Genomic DNA, 18,410 nt, shown 5'->3' on the forward strand with positions numbered 1-18,410 from the left:
TCTGGCTCCTTCAAAAAAAACCAACCCAATAGTTACGGCAGGTTCAGATTCTGCTCTTGCCCCTGAATCTTCCTGTAATTTTTGCTCTTTTGTAAGCATATTATTGTTGTTCCAGTGGGGTTGCCTATGTGGAAAGTCTAAGCAAAGGGTGAGGGGGAAGCTGACAGAGACCTGCTCCATGTATCTAACTTGGAGTGTGAGCCAGACAGCGCTGTCAAAGGGCAAAGAATACACTCTGGAAACAAAACCTCTTTGTTCCTCTAATTTTGTTCCAGTTAAGTCAGTTCAGCTGTTCCATATAACCAGTCAAAAACATTCAGCATTTCCCAAAGTATTTTAAGACTTCAAAGTTGTAGGTTTTATTTTGACAGTTTTAAAGTGCATAGCTTCTTTTTTCTTTACAGTTTTTTTTTTTTGCATTAAAAACAAGGCTGTTTAATAAATTAAGCTTTACAACAACCACTGCTGCTCTGCTTTTATCATGACTTCAATTAAAATATTGTTTCTTGAAGACAGCTAACGGCTTCTGAGAAAAAAAATGAGGGTGTTTCACTGAGAATATTTTCAATAGACTCAATTTGTTAAAACTTGCGATTAAAACCAAACTCCAAGTAGGGCAGGCTCAAAACCAGGGGAGTTTAAAGCTGTCCAAGTTGCTGTTATGAACACAAAACTTCACAGCCTTAAATGAGCATACTTAAAAAGTAAATTCTTCAACACTCAACAATGGAATATTTAGAAAAAAGTGACCTTTCCAACATTCACTGATGAGGAAAATGTAGGAAAAACACATTTTAGAGCAGTGCCTGGCAGCTCAGCAGAGATGGGAGTTCATCAGGAGCAGGCTGTTCCAGAACAAAACCTCTCTACATAACCCAGGCAACAGATCTGACCTTTACATCTACAAAAAACAGTCAGCCCACCGCTGAACTCATTACTGGGGGAGATCTGCCCCTCAAACCCATTTTTTTTTTTCCATATCTCAGGGCCAAACCTGTTCTGACACCGACTGCCTCCTGTCAGGAAAGTGCTGGAACAGCTCAGGGACAAGACCTGTACTGAAACCAAACCTGTCTGAACTCTCCCCGCGTAACCTGAGCTTCACACACCCGCGCTGACATTGTCACCACAGTGAACAGGAGCCGGGCAAGCAAAGGAAGGACTCGTGTCTTCAAAAGCAAATAAAAGAGGGTTATAAAAACTAATTAGCTGTTTGTGCTCGCTGCTGCTCTTCTTTGCAAAGCTGTAACCACAGGGAGTACATCTCTGAGGGCTTCCCAACAGCAGCTCTGGGATGGCCCGGGCTGGGCCAGCTTCACGGTGCCAGCAGCAAAGGCCCTAATCCCACAGTTTTGAGGTCAAAGCTCCACTCGCACAGTTCACAGTACAGCCCACAACCAGCTGTGTCAGCACAACTGAGAAAGCAGGATCAAGCAGCCGTGGGGACGAAGCTTTTAAGCCTGCGATGCTGCCAAATGCTTCGTATCACAGCCCTGCCTATTTGCATTTCTGCCTTGGGCCCCATCTGTAGCTTCCCATCCATGTAAAAGCTGTCCCCAGGGAGAAGAAAGGCTACTGTCCATTTGTTCAACACTTCTCAAGTGCATCCAGCTTCAAATGAAATAGGTGGTAAAACTCTTTTCCATGCAGTTCTGACTGTCTTGGGGACAGGGAAGACCAGAAATGGAAGCAGCTGGTCCAGTGGCTTTGATCAGTCAGCACCAGGCACCAGTGCAGCTCCCAAGTCCTCTCAGCCTTCCATGCCAGCACCACATCCTCACCATCAGAAACACACACACTTAATTCTTTCCTCATTTCCACTTCAGATAAAAGATCCTACAAAGTAGGTCTCCAAATGCAGTATCAGTTAAATCACTTTGTAACACACAGGAATATCTTTAAAACATGGTTGCATCCTGTTACAGAAGTCTTAATGAGCCATATTTTTAGCCCAGGAACAACCTGAAAATCAGCAGAGACACACTGCAGCACTAAAACTATGTCACTGTAAAGCTATTTCATTACAAGCCGTGGCTGTCTTTGCACAGATAATTTCTTCCAAGAGCCCAAGTAAGCTGTTACAAGGTCTTCCAGCAGGCACATGTTTAGAGCAGCCAGAAATAAGCCTAATCTACTAGGCAAAAGTTGAGAATCCGGAGAAAGAAAGGAATAAACAAAGGAGATGGGTGCCTTTCAACACACGTGTCTCAGCAGAGGTCACTGCAATGACTGGGAGCTGGAGGAGGGCCAGGGCACCATGCATGCATCTGTCAGGGATCCCACCCAGGCTCCAGGCAGGCACCCTCACACACACGGGAACTGCAAGGCTGGAGAAGGCAGGAGCTCCAGCTGAGACCACACAGCCTCTCGTGCCCCGCATTCACTACCTGCAGTGACAAAGTGACTGACACAGCCACAGCTGGCAGAGCTGCACGAGGGAGCACAGACCATCCTCCAACAGCCATTTGCACCATCATCAGCATCCAGAGGTGACAGACACGTGGAAGAGAGGCAAGGCCAGGCATCCGGCACCTCAACTTGCTCAAGCTTCATGTAAGAAGCAAGGAGTAGATGAGGTACAAAGAGGATCCAGACATGACAGTGGCAGGCACTCCAAGGATATTTCTGCTCATGCCCAGGGGTTTGAAGAATTCAGCAGCACCCACAGCTCATTCCCAAAGCCCTGGCCTGAACACTGCACTGCCTGGGAGTCCTGCATGGCTCGTGACCTCAGACAGGGCTGAGAAGCCTGGACACAGTGCCCATCATCCACGGTTCTTGGGAGAATGCATCACTCTCTCTCTCTAAAGAGAAATGTTACAAAGACACCTCAAGCAAATGCTGGTGGAGTAACACCCTAACTCAGAGGGACAATGTGAGACCAGTGGCTCTCAGGCTCTAGAGAGAAACTCTGAATTGCTTCTCTGGAAGCTGCACCTTCCCCGATCCTGAGGTAAGGGAATACCCATACACTCCATATCTCCTTAACATGAGGAAAAGAAAAATCTAAAATGGGCTTCTCTGAATCAGCTCCAAAGCTATCTAAGAAAAGCCACGTTATCTCCCAGCAGCCCAAACCACTCCTATTTGTTACAGAATAATAAAACCATTACTACTGAGCAATCACACTATTACACTGTTGTTTTACATGGCTATAATTTAACAGTTCTTCACTGTTTGCTTTAGAAAATCTGTTCTTGAAAGGTCTATAAAATCATGAACTCTTGCTCCAATTTGAACACACAGGCATGAGAAGGGATTTCTGTTTTCTAATAAATCACATACCCCTACTAGTAAACACCAGCTTATAGGAAACATCTTTTGTTTATTGAAAGTAAATAGCATGTGGACATTTTAAACAAAAAGAAGGTGGGAGGCGGAGGGGGACAGACAGATTATGTTTTTCACTTTCATTTTGCCTTGTGTCTAAACAAACAGTTCCTAACAGCTTTGTTTTCCAAACCAACTTTCTCCCAGCTGCTATCTGGAACCACAGAAAGGGAAAGCAGTACTCGAGATGTACAAAGATTACTTGACTTTGCACACTTGTTTTACTCAGCAATCAGTGGTCTGGCTACACAAGTCACAGGGAGAGTTGCTAGGAATAAGCAGTAGCCTTGGAGAGACTGGTTGGCATCACAACAGATCAGTACTGGGAGGGTTCACTCAGACCCTCACATCGTGCCAGGGGGAACCAGCATTTTGCCAAGCTTTTGTGACAGGTCCCAGTTTTGCCACAGGAACAGATTCGCTGCCTTCCGCTGAGCCACAACAGCGCAGAAACTTGGAAGATGACTCTGAACAACAGCTTAGAGAGGAGGTCAGAGAAAATAGCTCTTACAGACCCCTCAGAGACAGCTACCTGTAGCATCTGAAAACAAACTATCACCTTGATCCTTTTTAGCCATGGTTTTTACTGTTTCCATTAGGTTTAGGAAGCACAGAGATACTGACCCAAAAAGACAAGAAATTAAACCAGGATGGAGCACACTCTAATGTTTCTGAATTTTTCATCATCTTCAAGATCAAAGATATTAATCTTCAAAGATCTTTCTCATCCCTCTGCCTTCAACTCATGATCAAGACACCTAATATTCCCACACTCCTTTTTCTTGCCTTCTTGCTACACAGTTTAGTGTTACTTCGACTACCTCTTCCTCACAAGTTCCTTGCCTACAAGAGATGTAGCAACACTTCACTGAAGTTGCAGGGTAGGAATAGCTAGAGTTAATATTTTGATCCCTTTCACTCAAACAGCAGAAGATTCCTTATATCCAGACATAAATACAGAGACATGATTCTAAGATTAGAGTCTCAGAAATGATGTGCAAATACATGGCTCTCATCACAGCTCTCACACACCACTGAAACTTGCTATATTTAACCCACCACTTTCTTAATTACACATCATGCCACAACTGAGCAGCCCCTCCATAGACAATGGTCCAGCCTCTCCTGAGCTGGACCTTCATGAACATTACCCAAAAAAAGCATTTGAAGGGCCTCAGATGGAGTCCAGAACGTGGTAACTTCTCACTTATACCTCATTCAGCCCATCCAGGTCTTGCAGGAAAGCACCAGTTCAGCTGGGAATGTGCAGGCAGCCTGAGCCAGCCTGCACTGTGGGAAGCAAACCCTCTGCACCAACCCTTTCACAAAGCCTTTTTCTCCCACCACTGCACAGCTGCCACAACAGCAAAGTCCCCCTGACAGCACATGGATTTTACTGCTACTTGCAGTGCAAATTAGATAATTAAGTCAGAAATCTTCAAAGCTCTGCCACTGCCATGGGTAATGAGATTTTGCAGCTCACCTGAAAATAAAAATGGAAGGAGAAGGGCAGGTAAAGCTCCTTCTCTACCAACAGCCTGAAGTCTAGCTGTGAAGCCATCCAGGAAACAGCTTAGTCCAGCTTCCATCAAGAAGACATCCTTCCTAGCAGCTGGGAAGTCAATGCATGAATACAACCCTTAAAAAAGAGGAGTTTTCATACGGGAAACCCAGGGTCACAACAGATTTGCCAATAAAATGCAAGGTACAAGCAGCCAAACTGCCACATTTTAATCAGTGACAGCCCTCTCATCTTGCTGTGTGATGGCTTTCTCCTTGCAGAAAGTGACCAGATCACATCTCTGTTCTTACCTGAAATACTGTCTCCAAAAAAAAGGGGCAAAGAACCCTTCTGCAGGGGTGTCACTTCAGTGACAACCCAAGACACACACACTCATCAGACTGAGCTGAAAGCTTTCACAACAAGCAAAATCCTCTGGCATGTATTTAGAACTATTTATTGTACAATTCTGTCTTTTATAAAAAAGTTAAGCAAAGAGCCTCCATTGTTTGTTCTTGATAGGCTGCAGTTCCGAGACTGGAGTGTGTCTTCAGGGCAGGGTGTAAAGTGCCATAATGCAGAGCAGCTACAGAATGTCAAAGAACAGCTCTGGTTTCAATCCTACCAGGTACACAAGGAAATACACATATAGACCCTCTCCTTGCTTCTTGTGCTTTCCAGCTCTCTGCTAACAGCCAACCTGTCCTGCAAAACCCCTGTGGAAAGGCCTGGATGTGCAACTTGTCACTCAGAAAGGACAAGAACCAACCCTCCCGTGCTGCATTGGAAAAAAGTCATCTACTTCCAAGAAGAGAAGTCAAGCTCGTCAAATTCCTGACAACTCTCCTGCATTTCCCATGTAATTGCACAAACCATGAATTAATAAGAAATAATGAGCCAGCACACAGGGGAAGAAAGACAATTCAGAACAGCAACAAAGAGAACTAACAGAAAAGTACATTTTAATAGCTCAGTGCAGACGACTGTCACTGCAAGCCCACAATGCCCCAAGAGAGGTGTCACTTCCCTGGGAGGACACAAGGACACACACACCACTCACGCAGCACAGGAACACAAGGCAAAGGTGAGGGGGGCTTAGGGCAGGAGTTAATTTTGCAGAGAGAACAGACAGTGTGGGAGTCCTCACAAAGCACCAGCCTGTCCAGGGAGGCCTTGTCACCACCCACCACATCTCCTTCGGGAAGTCACAAAACCCATCTGGGTTTCACTGCCTGGCTACAGCTGCAGCGTCTGACACCAACTCCCTCCATGGGCGTAGACCACCCCTGCTTTATCTAGACCTGCTCTGCTTCTTTCTGTTATCACCTAACCCCACAGGTATGTTATCAATGCAGCCAGCCAGCCAGCCTTGCTGGGACAATAGCAGATAAAAGGGCAGGTTTGACAGAGAAAATAAAACGGGAGACGATAAACTGTTAAGTCAAAGGGGTGCTCACAGCTAGACATGCATGGTCTTACCAAGGACTTGGCCACCTTGGGACTTTAATCCTCCTGGCTTAACTTCTTACCTAGTCCTGTTTGAAACGGCAGTATCTGGTTGTGATCTGGAAATTCAGTTATTATTGAAAGAGCAAAGTGACTCTTACAGCTCAGGGATTGTGGTAGGAAAAATAGAAACACAACACCCATATCTGTGGCTACAAGGATGCATGTAAAGGTGGAGGAAAACAAGGAGCAGTACAAACTTTTGAACATGGGTAGGACTGAGAGTCAGAATGGGTGGAAATCTGCCCTCCCATTTCCAAACTTCAACTTACATCTATCATAACAACAGGAAGAAAATATATTTCACAACCTACTTCAAAAACGCCTCACACCTACTTAGCTGTTTAACTTTCCAGCATCTACAGTGCATTTACCCACTGTCAGCAAAAGTTTCTCTTCAGAGCACATAAATCTTTCTGTTTTCCAAAGCTGCAGCCAGCTGAAACCTGACAGTTTGAGGACAAAGCAGTAAAAGGCCCGGGTCTGCTTCCAAATGGTGAAGGACATGCTTTCGACACACAGTATCCGAGCAGCAGAATTCCTGTGGGGACTGTCGCACCACTTTGGGGCTCTCCCGGATCAATGGGGCTCCAGGCTTGGATGTGATGCTTCTCCCTGGCTGTCTCTGAGCTTCTGCTCATCTCACCAAAACATATCTTAAAAAATACACCTGGACTAACACTGAGATTTCAACAAAAGCACCCCAGATCACCCACTTTTCTCAACAGTGAGGACAGTTTTGCCTCTGTGCATCCAACTGCTAGATGAGCACTATAGATGGTGGCTGCTTTGGACCAAGGAATCCAACCTCATTTATTATTAAAGCCAGATTTATTTCCATTAATCTAGACTAATCACTGCTGCTCCTCCTTTAATGAGGTTTGTTGTGCCTCAGCACATAACACCAGCACAGAAGAAATCCTCATCTTCATAACCAGGCAATTTTGGGCCACTTTGAATAGCTCCTTCTCTACTTTTAGAAACAAATGATGAGAATGATGTCTCTTCCAGAGAGCCAGTTATTTCAGGGAATGCTGTGTGATCATTCTCACATTCAGGTCAACAACAGCCTTGCAAAATCTCCTTTATCCAACTTTTACTACTGTTGAGCAGGGATTAACATTAATTGAGTCCAACCCATATTAGCCAAGGATTATTTGTTAGTCACCAGCCTATAATCACTTGCATTTTCCAGCAGAAACCTTTACATTGCTCAGATAACTTGCAGGATAATCCAAGTCACCTTTTTAATGAAATCTATCTAAAAACACACATTCACATCATTGTCTTCCTCCTTCCAAAATACACAATTAGTTCAACTTAGAAAATGCTATAAAAATTAGTTCTGTCCAATTTGCAGTCCAACAAGTTTCTGGTGAGAAGGAAATACTCCATTTGAGGGCAGCATTTTTTTAAACCTCACAAACTTTAAAATACACAAAAAAGTATTCAGGAATTTTCATTTACAGGTCTGCACATACCACATACCAAATACCAACTTAGCCCTTCTGTTTAAAATCTAAATGGAAGTTACACAGATGTGCCCCTTCCTGATGCTTCCTCTGGTTTCCTGCATGTGAGCCTCCTGCTGCAACACCCCAAATCTGCCTCAGCAATGGCTCAGCTGCACCGCAAAGAGACATTCTGGGAGATGAAGGTTTCTTTACTTTTCCCTCAGCTGGCTCTGATCCCATCACATCTGGAAAGCCACATCCAGTACTGTTTGTCTGAGCTGAATGGCAGCTCTGAACTGAGCGGGGGGGAACTGGTGCCCTAGGGATCTGCACGGTCCAGATCCAAGAAGTCAGGCTCTGAACTGAAGCAATAAAAGACTTCCCCAGCAGAGCAAACACCTGACTGCTGAGAAGAGCAGGGCTTACTTACTACTGTTACTATAGAAGGCTGAGATTAGGGATGGAAAACAGGTGAAAGACTCAAGGACCTGCATGCACTCAGCTCAGTAAAGAGCAGGTTATCAGGAAATTCAGTGAGTGTACACATCCTCACAGAGAGGCTCTTCATACCAGTACCTGTCTTCACGCACCCATATAAACCCCAGGGGGCTGAACTCAAACTGAAGGTGCACATCGCTGAGCGAGGATGTCAAACCAGCCTCCTGATGGACAAGCACCCACAGCAAATGTTTAAGTCAGAAGTGGGTGTTGCCTTTTTTAAGAGATGCTCACAACCATTAAACCTGGAACAAGAAACGTCTCAGCTTGCCACAGTACACAAGAAGGCAGCACAATATACTGCTTGCCTTAAACATACTCAGCTATCCCAAGTGCCTTCACTGGTGTAAAAACAAAGAATGATCTGACAGCTCAGCCTCGTGCCCGGATGCTGAAGTGTTGCTGAAGCCTTTCACCCCTCACTTAACTCCTCTGCTGCTAAACAGCAAATCCTGGCAGCAGCCATAAGCATGAAGTAAATGGGAAGCTCTTCTCTGCCAGCAGCTGGGAGAAACTTCCATCTCTCCCCACTCTGCATGTAAAGAAAACTCCACAATAGTACTTGTGCTAATGCTGCTCGCCAGATTTTCCACTGACAGACTCTTGAGGAAAGCCTCCAGATAGGAAGCCTGCTCCTAAGGATCCTCTTCAAGTGGATGACTTTTGACTTTGGGAACGTATGGCTCATCTTCTTGAGGAACGGTTCCTTTTGTTTTCGGTACAGAGAAAAGGAGTACAAAGGAAAAAGAAAGAAAAGTTGCATTTACTGTGACCTAGGGAACACAGAGCTAAATAAATTTGATCAATATTTTGATTTCTCTGACAAAAGCCGCAATCAGCACTGACACAAACAACTGGTTAGCAAGCTGGGGGGACAGGAAGGGTAAATCAAACTGGAGTTTCAAGATACTTATCTTTCCATCACAACAACTGCCACCAATGACAGTAATTTACATGGCTAATAGGCAGTATTATGTTTACAAAACCAATCTGGGGAGGGAAAATCTAAACAATTTTTGCCAACCCAGCAAAGGAGCTGGTGTTGGATCTGATCCTGAGATTCTTTTTCCTTTTATCTTATCTGATGGTATTTTGCCAAGATGCCTTGCTATGGAACAACACAAAGTGCCTTCAGAAGTGTCTTCACAGGCCATGCAGACCTGTGGAGGATATGATCACCCTTCTGTCACAGCCTGAATTCTCCAACAGCAGGGCTGCCCTAGCCTCCATAACAAGGGGAAATATCATCAAGCAGAAAAACAATGGAGCCAAGCCAGCAGCCCCAGCTCCTCCACCCCATGCCACACTCTGGACCCCTCTGCTGAAGATAACCTCCAACGAGCCCCTTATCTCCCACACAGGGGCAGGTCCCATCCCCAAACCACATGCTGACCCCCCAACATCAGCCTGAACACCTGCTAATTCTCTGCCCTCCCTAGTCCTTGGTTTGGTTTGGTTTTTCTTTCCATGAAAAGCTCCCTGTCCTTTTCTTACAAGCTCTTTCAAGGCTTTGCCACAGACAGGTGGGACTGCGAGGGCACAGAAATGGGCTCAAATAGGCTCAGTCCCTCTGGGTCTATGTAATTAGGAGGACTATGCTCATCATTCCTTTAAAGCAGCACAGATAATCCCAGAAAGGCAAGAGCACATTTTCACTAGACCATCAGCTAAAAAGAGACAAAGATTTCCAAAAGAACATAAAAGCCTTCTCACATGCACAGAAAAAAATAATCAGTGAACTCTTGATTAATTTTAGTATCAGGAAAAATTCCACTTTTGTTTGAAAAATACATGCACCCATTCTGCAGCTGTACCCACCAGCCAGCCAAGAGACACAGAGAGGACAGTCCTGCCTTAAGTGCAAAACCTGTCGTAATTTTGGAATGTGTAAGCACTGATGATGCTTCTGAAAAAGGAAGATTTATCACAGCCCTGAGTGCATGAACAGTCAGATTTTGCTAAAACTCTCAGTTCATTGACAGGGCATGGGAAATCCATTTCATTAAGTAATGACCTTTTGGTCACACCAATTAACTTGATCATCTATCGACAGTCAATTTAGAAACGATCAAGGATGCGCATTTCCCAGCACACAGCGAAACAGACGAAGGACTTCATCACACCCCTGCTGCCAGCCTGGCATCACTTCTGCACACCAGGTTTGCTCCACCAAGTTCTGCCATCCCAGCACCATTTTAACTGTTTAATTTCCCGAAGTCTTACATTTAACAAGGTGCTAAGCCATCCCAACTCCAAAGGGAACGTGGTCCAAAGACCTGAGCAGGAAACGAGACCAGGGAAGTCTGTTGGAACAAGGGAAAGAGCCACAGCGGACTGAGCACAAATGCAATACTTCACATGCTAGATTTTAATTCTCCCACCAATCTGGGCTGAGAGCAAACCTTGAGGATGCTCACATTTCATTAACACACCTTTAATATTAATGACCTGTCCCCAAGAACTCCATGAAAGGTCTGGAAAAATAATTAAAACATGAAAAATCAAGAAAAGATAGAATAAACCAGGTTATTCCATAGCTTAGCTGAATTTCATAAGGCAATAACAGGCAATTGTGTTTAAAATGCTGATAAAGATTTTTAAATAATTTGAGAACATCTGATACAAAAGTTTCCCTGGAACACAGTAATTGCTTATCATAACCACCACAAAGTATGTTTATTACCCATGGAGATAAGACACGGCAGCTGCTGGACTTCTCAGATAAAGCAAGCCCGTATTACAACAGCAGGATGACATGGATTAGGAGCGGGAGAGGACCTGACTCAAACAGAGACACCAATGGGCATCAGTGACATGAACAAAAACATGTCCAAGGGAGAAGCTCCATGACCTACACACTCACAAAGTGTCCTGACACCTGCAAACAGGACAGTGTCAGGTAGACTCAGACACCTGATTTGGCTCTCCCACGGAATTTCCCTTCTCAGCAGCTGCACCTCCAGCAGATTTTTACCTTCCTGCAAGGAAACACTGACCAGCTCTTCCTCTTCCTTGAAGCCTCCATTACTCTTCAGAATCAGGAAATTCAATGGTGTTTCAAGGATGACTTCAGCATGCTAGTGATAGTCAGACAAATTAGAAGCTCTTCAGACTTCCCCCCATGTCTGGTGAAGGGTTTGGCAGCTCTAGAAGGGCTTGTGAAAATATAACTTAATGCTGCTTTGTATGAAGGTGGCAGATTCAGTTTTAGCAACTGTGGATCCTCTCACCAACAAGCTGTTAAGTCAGAAAAGCACAAGCAGCACTTGGAGGCCACTTACTCAAGGGATTTAATAAATGCAAGAAGGGTACTTAAGAGTGATGGTGTTCTTCATGTTTACAGTGTGTAACAGCATCCTCTGCTCAGTGGGAACAAGTGGGGAAACTGAGGCAGAGACAGCAAGTGACCAACACAAAGACAAAGTCACAGCAGCTCCAAATCCTGTGTTTGGAAGTGCTTTCCCAAAAAAAAGAGAGGAAAGCAAAACAGACACCAAGCCCCACAGCATGAATGCTGATGTAACATAAGTCATGTTTTACAGCAGAAAAGACTTCAAAAATAAACAAGTGAATACAAGGACTTGAGATTGTGATTTTTTGCAGTTCTCTGTCTCGTTAGTGGATTGCCCAGTCCTACCCAAAAAAGGTTCACTATCTGCTTAAAGCTCTTCCTGCCATTGAGGCACTCAGGTTCCTCCACAAGTGGGTTTTCCAGTCCCTGACCTTCAGTCCATGCAGAAATGCATCTCCCTCCTCTACTTGGTCACTTATTTTCAAAAACTCTGAATTCTCCATGTCCAAACTCGTTATGACTGATTAGCATGTCCAGGAATTATTGGGAAAAAGAAAAGGGAGATGGACAGACAACGGAGTGGGATAATTATACCTCTTCACCTTCAAAAACCAGCTAAAAATACTGTAGGTAAGTGGATCCAGTTCTTCTCCAGAAAGTAATGAAATTGCACCAGAGTTGATTTTGGCCCAACACGCACTTGGGAAGTACTGATAACATGGATTTACCATATCCCCTCTAGTATTACAGCTGACTATAAAACAAACATTTGCTTCCTACTGATAACAAAAATGACTGTGATCACTCAGGGTTTGTAAAGGTTAGGGTTTCTCTGTCACCCAAGGCAGACCTGTAATTCCCAGCGTCCATGCAAAAAATACCCTGTATGTAACAATGGCCTCAGTTTTCCCTCAGGTACCCACTCACCTCATGCAGAAATACAGTTTGGGATGGATTCCAGCAACAAATTACAATCAGATTAAATATTAATTCCCATCTTAATTATATAACCATAACTAGGCTTAATGGCCTTGAAGTCATTTAACCAGGAGAGGAGCGTGTAAATCGTGCAAGCAGCATCCCTTACACTGCAAATGCCCAGACTGGTTCACAAGCACCTGGATTTTTTCCCTAGGAGAACAGCCAGCCTTTGGAAAAGCAGCTCCAGGGGAGGTAAGAATTCAAATCATCTGGCAAGCAATATGATATCAGGATTCACAAACCTGTGGGACAGAGAGCACAGCACTCTGCCTGCAGGATAGCTGTGTGCTAGAGTGAAAAAGATCATATATGTGCTGAATACTTATTGATGCATTTCATTTTCACCTTTGACAGAGAGAAGCATCTCTACATTTGGCTGAAGTGGGCCATGAGGTTGCCAGAGCAGATGAAGTAACTGGTCCAGGACCACAGTGGGCACTCAGGAGAGACATCCTGTATGCCACAGCCTACCCCAGTGCTTCGCAAACTCAGCAGGCCCAGGTGCTCCCAGTGCAGAGACACCTGTGCTGTCCCACAGAAGCTGCCTCCATCTCCAAATCAGACTACGTGCAGGGAAAATAATCTCCTTTCATCCCCAGGGAAAGGCAGATTGCCAAGTATTTTCTTTTCCAATTCTTACTTGCGCCACTCTGAAGTGCCTCATGTATGACCAGAAGTCACCCACCCCCACAGCAGATCAAATCTGCGGCAGCTGCCAGGAGAAAGTCTGCTGCAAAAGAGGGGGATATGCCCGAAAATTAGCCCGTTCTGCTCCACTTTGGACTTCAAGGCAGTGAAGGCACAAAACCCAAAAAAATAAAAAAGGAAAAACCTAGGGAAAACAGGAGAGACAAAACCAGAACCAAACCCAAGCAATTTCTCCTTCAGCTTCACAGATTAGAAGAGAAACAGAGAAATGCCACCAAAAGCATTCCCCATGCTAGAACAGCCCCTGCCTGCCTTGGAGACAGGCTGTCACAAGAGCCACGGGACAACGACAGCGAGCTCCGAGCTCCAGCGCAAGAACGCTGCCCCAGGAAACGGAATACAGGTGAAGCCTCGCCAGCGCTGTGTGCACCGTGTTTGGCACTGTCAGTGTCCCCCGTTTCTTGGGGCTGTAGGAAACACCCCTTCCCTGCACCGCCCATCCCGGTGACACCGCAACGCCACGGTCACAGGGCCGGCGGTCCCGCAGGCAGGTGACATCCTGCAAAGCGCAGCAGGGACACGCGATTCCTAACAATGGGAACGCCGACTTCCCCGGCACAGGCTTTCACGGCAGGCAGCGGCTGCGGGGTCACGCCGCCAAGGCGAACGCGACAGGAAGGATAAAACAAATCACAACTCAAGCGAGGTGGTGTCGAAAAAGGAAATAGCAGGAGAACTCAACCACAAAACCGAACTACACAAAACCAGATGGATTTCAGCTTATCCCTCGGATGGAAAGCTCAGCTCACTTCCCACCAACACGTGCCCTGTAGAGAGCCCCAAGGAAAGGAACCAGCACAGCCCCCTTGTTGGAGTCAACTGAAAAGGGGCTGTTTAGTGCTTGTTTTTTTTTCCTTAAATCCCTTTTCTGCTACTGAAGGGAAAACAGGCTCAAAGTCAGACAGCAGAAAGCTTTCAAAAACACTGGATCACATCCCCAGCAAGTGTACACTGGCACTGCTTCCATCAAGTCCAGAGGGGGGAAGGTTTTCCATTCTACTTCTCTCCTACGAACTTCATACCCAGCGAGGCTTGAACTTTGGATCAAAACACATGCGGCTTTGGGATCAAACAGACTTTCCCAAAACCATTTCAACTCTCTGCCAAATTAATTTCAGATTGAAACAAGTCCATGTTTTTCTTTTCAGAATCAAACCCACCTGTTGGAAAGCACATCCACACGTACCCAGCGGCATGTCCAAAGACTGTGCAGATGCACTCACTGCCTCCCTATACAAAGATGTGTCCCATTGCTAGAAAACACACAGCAACAATTTTCACTAGCTGCCTAACTGCTTGCAAGAAACACCAAGAAGCCACAACTGCAAATTCTCACAAAGCATCTGAAGTTTTCTTGTTGAAGTGGGTTTAGAAAAACAACATCGACTCCACCACCCCCATTTCTTGTTTGGTTTTTTTTTCTTTTTAAATCATTGTTCTCCATTACAAGCCTTGGGATCCACTTAGCTGTTTGCTCAAACACACAGGAGACACGGCTCCCACTCAGTCCAGCCTACCTGCTCTACTGCTGGTGGGGTCACACAGCCTGCCACCCATCTAGGAAAACCAACACTCACTTGCAACAATGGACCGTTATTCACTTCCACAACAGCCACCATAAAGCTGCACCTATGTTGAATCATAACCTACCCCTAACGGAGCTCACAGTGCTCTGAGGAAAAAGAAAGAAAAGAAAAACAACCCTGCAGCCATCCACGTGCTGTTATTATGCTCTGCTGAACCTGAATGCATCATAAAAGGAATAAAAATGTACAATGACATGGGGATGGCTCCTCCACCACAATACCCTGTTTAGGGGGGTTTTAAACAAGAGTAAGTCCCTGGCACATGCTCACATTTTTTGGTGCGGTTCTGCCAACCTGTACCTTTCCAAAGCCTTCTCAGGGATGAGAACAAAACCTTTTGTGGGTTGTTCATACACAGAGAAAGAATCCCACACCCCAAGGTCTGACAGTTCAACTGACCCTCAATGCCAACTTCAATGGCAACCACAGAAAACCACTAACACGCCCGGTGGCCGCGTACGTGTGCCCTCGCACGGCACCGTTTGCATAACCATTGCAAAACACAAGCGTGAGGAGCATGGCTATTCCTGGGTCACTTCCTTGTCCAACGGGATATCTGCCTACTCGCGTGTCCCATGCCGGTGGGAGCAGGCAGGGGAGGCGAGGGGCCCCTCCACGGCCCCTGGACACCTGGGCCTGCTCTGGGCTACCCTGTGCTGGACAAACTCTTCATTCCCCACCACCCTGGCACAGCCACTGTCCCTCTGGTGGAAACTTGCCACTGTCCAGGCAGAGGCTGTGGAATGCTGCTGCTGCTGGTCTGCTGTCCCCCTCAGCCCATACACTGATGGGAGTTCTTGTGGGGAGTGTCACCCTCAAAGTGTGAGGGTGTCACCCCCAATGTCACCCCCGAAATGATGACTCCAAAGGAAGCACCATCTGGGCCACGAGTACAGCTGTCGTCCGACTTGGAGGAAAGAAGGGAATGGGGAGAGGGGGGGGAATGGCCACGGAGGGACGGGACGGCCGCTACGGGGAGAAAGGACGACTGGGGTAAATGGCCACTAAAGGGGAAGGAGGGCTGGTACAGCGGGTGACCGGCCATGGAGCTCATCCCCGCGGAGCCGCCCGCTACTCATGTGAGGGCAGGTGGCACCGCTGCCGCCCGCGGGCTGGGGGGCACCGACCCCTTCCCTCCCTTCTCTCCCTCCTCACCCACCTTGCACGGCCAGGACGGCGAGGGCGGAGAAGCAGAGACAAAGCAGCAGGTCCTCCAGCGCCATGTAAGCCCCGCCGGGCGCCGGGAGCAGGGGCCGCCGCGGCCGCATCTACGAGGGGAGCGCGCTCTCCCGCCGCCCCACCGCCATCTTGTGCGAGCGCCCCGGCCCCAGCCCCAGCCCCGCGCTGCCCGCCGGGCCCCGCTGCCGGGGGCGGCCCTGGGCTGCCGCTGCTCCGCCTTTGTCAGCGGCCCGCCGCCCCTCCGAGGGGCTCCTCCCGCCGCCCGGCAGCGCCCGCACCAACAGGTTGCTGCCAGCCCGCGGCGGGGGGAGCGGCCGCGTTCCCTCAGGGTGGGGGACAGCAGGTGCGGGGCTCCTCCGCCCGCCGGTGGCTCCACAAGCCACAAACATTTATAACATTTTATGTGGGGTTTTTAAATAATTTCTTTCTTCAATCTCTTTAGTATTTTTGTCCGGTTTTGCCACGGGTGAGCGGGAGGGTACCGGGCCGCCTTCAGCAGCCGCGCTCCCCTCACGGTGCTTCCTGGGGATGCCTCAGCCGGCCCCGGGAGCGGCCCCGCTCCCTGAGGGGGTGGACGGCAGGTGCGGGACTCTTCTGCCCGCCAGCAGCTCCATAAGCCACAAACATTTGTTACATTTTATGTGGCTTTTTAAATTAAAAACCCACCCCACAGGTGTTTAGGGTTTTTTCCCCGGTTTGCCACGGGTGAGCGCGGAGGGCACCGCGCAGCTCCCGCCGCCGCGCTCCCCTCAAGGTGCTGCCGGGGACGCCTCCCCGGCCCCGCTGCCCGTCGGAACTGCCGGAGCTCAGCGCGCCGAGCCCGGCTGGCAGCAGAAGCAAACGGACACCAGTGACCGCATCGCCATGGCTTTGTTGGGGTTCAGTTTCGAGGCACACTCCTTCAGGTGTATATCGTTCATTGGTCGTCAAAGCCTTGCCTGTGCTTCTCAGCCGACTGTAAAAATAAAGCAAATAAAATACATGGTGTGGCATGTCTGCACCCCATTGCTGAAGAGAGAGGCAGGATCTATCCACCAGCTGAGCCAAGCACTGGAAATGAGGCAAGGAGATGAGAGATGGAGCCCAAAGTTGCTGCCTCCCCGTTTGGCTTGGCTGGGTCCCAGACACAAACTCGCACCACATGTGTGTGCGTAAAGCCACAGGTGCAGGTTTCATCCTGACAGCAAATGACACCAAGTCCTTTGGGCAGTGGTACCTGGCACCAAACACAAGGGCAGTCGCATCCAGAGTGGGTCTGCTTTGCCCTCCAAAAGGGTATGAAGCTGCCCAGCACACAGGCGTGTTTTATCACAGCAGTGTGGAATGCGGAGGGGGCTTCAGCTATGCAGAATATGAAAAAAGAAACCTTTTTAATCCAGACCCTCCTATTTATTAGCTTGTATAATGAACTATAAAAACTTAAATGAAACCAGAAAGGCTGTGTGGTGGGAAGCAGGTTTCCCAGGAGTGTGAGTTATGCAACTCTAAGTTCATACTTGGCACTGCCAATACAGACAAGCCCTGAGAGGCAGCAGCCCCCTACTCTGAAGGGCTGTGCAGAGGGGCTTTGCCCAACATCAGGTGGGCACTCACTGTGCACCTTGCTGGGAAGGAGTGCACAATAAGGCCACAACATTCCACTGGCCCCATTCCTGCACCATCTCACCACCCTATGGAAAGAAAAGTGGGTAGTAATATCCACATCCTTTTCTGCACCAGTCCAGCATGGAGGTAAAGATCAACACCCACAAACCCTTCTTGCTGTCTGAGTCCTTCCCACCTGCTCTTTTATGTGTGAGGAGGTTTTAAGTAAGGGTGCTGTCAATTTGCTTTAACTAGGCTGTAAAGACATATCTACTTGTGTCTGCCAGTGGTTTCTTTCAGACACACCCCTGCCCGTTTTTCTTCAAATCCCAGACATTTCTCCCTCCCTTTAAGCAAGAAAAAACTTTACCTTGCAGTGAGGCAAGTCTGACATTAATATAAACAAGGAAAATTGCCAGTTGTCTACAAAACACTGCAAATTCTGACTAAAAGCACCTGCCTGTGTTAAGGCATTGGCCAAGCTCCATGTCAACAGGCCAGGGTTAGACCAGGCTTTGAAAAACCCAGGTTTAACCCCTGTCTTAGCTCTCTACCTGATCTTAGTGTTACTTGATTCCTCTCTGGCACCTCTTTGTCTTCCTGCATGTCTGTGGAAACAGGAATGAAAGCAGTATTTCAACAAACCCAAGTTTGCAACATATATTCCTTGAATATCTGTCCCTGGGGAAAAGAAAAAAACAGCGACTTGGCAAACAGCCCCTGAACTGAGGGAGCGGCAGAAACATCACCCGGAGCACCAGCTCCTTCACACTGACAACACCTGTGCTCTG

The 18,410-nt window shown here is 47.3% G+C and overlaps 1 protein-coding gene across 1 annotated transcript in view; it reads right to left on the bottom strand.

Annotated features, from left to right (window-relative positions):
- The window catches only part of IGDCC4 (immunoglobulin superfamily DCC subclass member 4), an 88,053-nt gene extending 71,882 nt beyond the window's left edge, over positions 1-16,171 (bottom strand). Inside the window, exon 1 of the mRNA XM_053988744.1 lies at positions 16,016-16,171. Coding sequence (XP_053844719.1) covers positions 16,016-16,124 — 109 coding nt within the window. The 5' untranslated portion in view covers positions 16,125-16,171. The remainder of the gene's footprint in view (positions 1-16,015) is intronic.
- Positions 16,172-18,410: the final 2,239 nt, after the last annotated feature.

This window comes from Vidua macroura, chromosome 12 (assembly GCF_024509145.1).
Source record: "Vidua macroura isolate BioBank_ID:100142 chromosome 12, ASM2450914v1, whole genome shotgun sequence".
Taxonomy (NCBI): Eukaryota; Metazoa; Chordata; class Aves; order Passeriformes; family Viduidae; genus Vidua; species Vidua macroura.